Source organism: Rhinolophus ferrumequinum, chromosome 11, assembly GCF_004115265.2.
Source record: "Rhinolophus ferrumequinum isolate MPI-CBG mRhiFer1 chromosome 11, mRhiFer1_v1.p, whole genome shotgun sequence".
Taxonomy (NCBI): domain Eukaryota; kingdom Metazoa; phylum Chordata; class Mammalia; order Chiroptera; family Rhinolophidae; genus Rhinolophus; species Rhinolophus ferrumequinum.
In genome coordinates, this window is record NC_046294.1 from 322,399 (window position 1) to 326,551 (window position 4,153).

The 4,153-nt window shown below is 66.6% G+C and overlaps 1 protein-coding gene across 1 annotated transcript; it reads left to right on the plus strand.

The window, feature by feature from the left end:
* Window positions 1–1,579: 1,579 nt before the first annotated feature.
* Window positions 1,580–3,844, plus strand: RASSF7 (Ras association domain family member 7). The gene is made up of 6 exons (XM_033119023.1): window positions 1,580–1,721; window positions 1,860–1,989; window positions 2,172–2,872; window positions 2,994–3,119; window positions 3,195–3,276; window positions 3,355–3,844. The coding sequence occupies exons 1-6, from the start codon at window positions 1,707–1,709 to the stop codon at window positions 3,384–3,386; spliced, it is 1,086 nt and encodes a 361-aa protein (XP_032974914.1). The 5' UTR covers window positions 1,580–1,706; the 3' UTR covers window positions 3,387–3,844.
* The last annotated feature ends 309 nt before the right edge of the window (window positions 3,845–4,153 follow it).

Consider the following 4,153-nt stretch of genomic DNA (forward strand, 5'->3'; position numbering starts at 1 on the left):
CTCTGCTCATCCACAGCCTCTGCGCTGACGCTCACGCCAGAAACCTCGCCTTCCCCTGTCCATCTCCACCACCCGGACCTCCGCAGGGTGCCCTGGGGACATACCCATAACCATGACAACTGTTCCCTCTACCCTGAAGCAAAATTGAGGCCCCAGACCTAACCACAAGTGCCCTCCAGCCTTTGCCCCCCACCTCACATTCATTCATTCATCATTCCTTTATTCAGACTTTCAATTTCTGTTCCTGTGGGGCCTCCTGTGCTGGGCAAGATGGGGGCAGGACAGGGGCAGGCCGGGAAGACCCCCCACAGGCCGGCCTGACCGTGGCAAACAGGCTCTCAGTGCCGTCCAGAACATTGAGACTGAGGGGCCACAGCCGGTGAGCTTGCTGAGGCTCTCCCATGGGACAGCAGGGCTGGCCAAGCAGAGGAGCGTGTCCACAGCTCAGGAGGACACTGGGCCCCACTGGGGACAGGAAAGGGTTGGGGGAAGGAACTTCACACAAGGAGCCCAGGATCTTTGTCCCCGGCAATCTTGGGGCGGGCCCCCTGCCCCACAAAGGCTGTCAACCTGATTGCAGCCAGAGAGGGACAGCGGCCCACCAGCTCCACCTCCCCTCCTGGGGGGCTCACAGCCCCACCCCCCGAGCCCTGTGTGTCCCGACGACGGCCGCCGCGGGCCCTGAGGGAGCGGGGTCGGAGGGGCCCATCAGGCAGGGGGCCCTCTGGGCTCTGGCGGGCTTTCGGGGTCCCAGGCCAGCGTCCCCTCCCTAGACAGGAGACTCATCAGAATGGGCGGCTTCCGAGGAAGTGGGCCAGGGAATGGGGCCAGACACCTGCCCGCGAGCTGCCGGCTGGGACGCGCTTCCGCGTGGTTCGCGGGCTTCCGGCGTGAGTGGACCCGGAGTCCGGGCGGGAGTGGACCCGGACTCCACCCGCCACTCGGAGCCGCCAAGCCCCGCCCACACCTGGGCGCCGCCGGGGGCGGGGCGGGCGGGAAGCCAATGGGGAGGGGAGGGGCGGGCACATAAAAAGTGGCCAATGAACGTGGGCGCGGGCGGGCGGGGCGCACCGAGGAACCAATGGAGGCGCATAGGGCTGGGCGCACGGGCTGCGGGCCAATGGAGTGGCGGGCCGGGGCGCTCCCGCTGCGCGGCAGGAGGCAGGTTGCGACCGCGCCGGGCGCTCTAAAGGAGCCGGTTCGAGTCCAGATCCCGGAGGCCAGCGGGAGACCAGGTGAGCTGCGCTGAGACGCGGAGCTTGCTAAGTGCGGAGCCGACCTGGGCGGCAACTTCTCCCGTGGGGACCGCTCCGCACCTGCACCCGCCCCGCGGCGGGGTTGGCGGCCTCCGGGGCGAGCGCAGCGATCGGCGGGAGTGGGAAGGGGCTGCCTGCGCCAGGCTCGGTGGGTCCGGACCGCCGAGGTCTGAGTCGCGGGGGAGGGTGCGTTCCTATGGCAGCGGGGTGCCGAGTTCACGTGCCGCCGCCTTTGGGTGCCTGGGGACGGCACCCCGCGGGAGGGGCAGTGCCCTCCGCGCCAGGTGACTGGAGGGGCAGGAAGTCCTGCATCTGGTTAATGATTCGCCTTGTTCCGGGAGTGGGGCGGGGCGAGAGGAGCTACGGAGTGGGAAAGCTCCCGAGTGCTCCGGGAGGGCGGCTGGTTCCCCCTTTGGAGGGGGGCTGGTCTTGACTACCCCCACCCCAGGAATGCGTGGCCCGCGGGTAGGGCTAGGCACCGAAGAGCAGGGCGGCTGCCCTGATCCAGTTCTGGGGGTGAGGGGCAGGCCTGGAAGAGCAGGAGACGAGTACCAGGCTGTGGTGGCGCTAGGCAGGGCTTGACCCTTTGGCCTTCGCCTGCAGTCAGGGATGCTCTCAGGACCTGCGGCCATGGAGCTGAAGGTGTGGGTGGACGGCGTCCAGCGCGTGGTGTGTGGAGTCTCGGAGCAGACCACCTGTCAGGAAGTGGTCATCGCACTAGCCCAAGCTATAGGTGAGTCCCCTCAGGGACAGACAGGCCCAACAGGTGGACCTGGGGTAGGGCCTGGCCCTCTGGCCCCCGTCTTCTCCCAAGGAGGGTGGGACCGGTTGCTGATCCCTCTTGCTCTTCCCCAATACCTGAATCCCAGTGGACTGGGTGGGGGGATGTAGGCTGACCCCTCTCCCCCACCCCAGGCCAGACGGGCCGCTTTGTACTGGTGCAGCGTCTCAGGGAGAAGGAGCGGCAGCTGCAGCCCCAGGAGTGTCCAGTGGGTGCCCAGGCTACCTGTGGACAGTTTGCCAGTGATGTCCAGTTTGTCCTGAGGCGGACAGGGCCCAGCCTCGCTGGAAGGCCCTCCTCAGACAGCTGCCCACCCCCTGAGCGCTGCCCAATCCGTGCCAGCCTCCCCCCGAAGCCGCGACTGGCACTGAGCCGTGAGCCCCACGAAGCACTGACCTTCATCAACCTGGGCTCCAGCCCTGTGCTGCCCGAGCCTGTGGCCCCAGTGGCCCCCGTGCCAGGCTGCTGGGCAGACCTGCAGGGCCTGGAGCGGAGGGTACAGAGGAACGCTGCGGAGCTGGGCCAGGAGGCCTTCTGGGGGCAGGAGCTGCGGAGGGAGCAGGCGCGGGAGCGTGAGGGGCAGGCACGCCTGCAGGCGCTGAGCGCAGCCACAGCCGAGCATGCTGCCCGGCTGCAGGCCCTGGACGCCAAGGCCCGCACCCTGGAGGCCAAGCTGCTCCTGGCCGCAGAGGCCCCTGGACCCCCATCGCCCACAGCATCGGCCGTGGAGCGCCTGCGCCAGGACCTGGCTGCCCAGGAGCGGCAGAGTGCGGAGCTGCAGGGCAGCTTGGCCCTGGTGAGCAGGGCTCTGGAGGCTGCGGAGCACGCCCTGCAGGTGAGCTCACGGGATCTCAGCCCTGACTCGGGGCACTGGGGGGTTAGCTTCTGATCACACAAGGGAGAGCACCAGGCCTGGAGCTCCATGACTGTGCCTGCTGCGGTCCCATGTGCTCCAGGCCCAGGCCCAGGAGCTTGAGGAGCTGAACCGGGAGCTGCGTCAGTGTAACCTGCAGCAGTTCATCCAGCAGACGGGGGCTGCACTGCCACTGACCCCACAGCCAGACAGGGCTCCTGGCACACAGGTCAGTGGTTCTGGAGGGAAGCCGAGCCCGTGGGGCACCCGCACACAGCTCCACACTGACCTGCTCTCCCCATAGGATCTTCTGCCTCCAACCAGTGAAAAGCCCCTCCTGGGAGCCCCCCGGAGTCCTGCCCTACTGTCCAGTCTGAGCCCAGAGGGTATGTCTGTCTCCCCCCCGGGGTGGGAGGAGGTCCTCCTGTGACTCCTCAGCCTCTCAGCCTGTGTCTTTTCCACAGTTGTCCCCATAAGGCAGAACTCCTGGAGGTAGCAGCTTCTGCCCCAGAGGAAATGCCCAGTGCCAGCCCACCCCTGGGCTCTGATGACATGAGCGATGACAGCTGAGGCCAGCCCAGCCTGGACAAGAGAAGAAGAGTCGGTGGTCGTAGAGGACTCCTTCCCCCATGCAACTGGAAGCCCTCATGCCCTGGGCCCGAGACCTCGGATCCCTGAGGTTTCTGCTGCAGGAGACAGGGGGAGGCTGGGGACTCTCGCCTTAATCCTTGCCAACTCTGCCACACCCCCTGGAGAAGCTTGGGGCATGGCCAGCTCAGAACTTGCGAGGCCCCAAAGGCCACGGTTCCTTTTGGGGATGGCAGAGTCGTGGACACTGTGTTCAGTCTGTGGGGATGTGCTCACGTGGGAGATTTCTTCACCACATGTGTGCATGCTGCCTCCCCCACCGCGACACTCGAACCTCAATAAACTGCCGACAGTGATTTGACTGTCCTGAGGCCACACTGGGCAGGGTCTGTGGGGTCTAGCCCTTGAGACTCCACTCAGGGTGCCTGGGGAGTATCTGAGCTGCCCAGGGCTGGCCACAGCCAGGGCTCCTGAAAAGGGGCTCTCCCAGGGTCAGTGGCCAGTCAGATCCAAGACTGGTGCTCCCAGGGCCTCACGTTTCAGGCTGTTATGCCCACCCACCCTCAGGGGCTCTCCTCCACAGCCTGACCTGCCGCTGGACATGGGTGGTCTGGGGCCTGAAGAAGCTTCAGCCCTGGCTTAGGTTTCTGGATGCCTCCCCCACTGGCCTGCTCA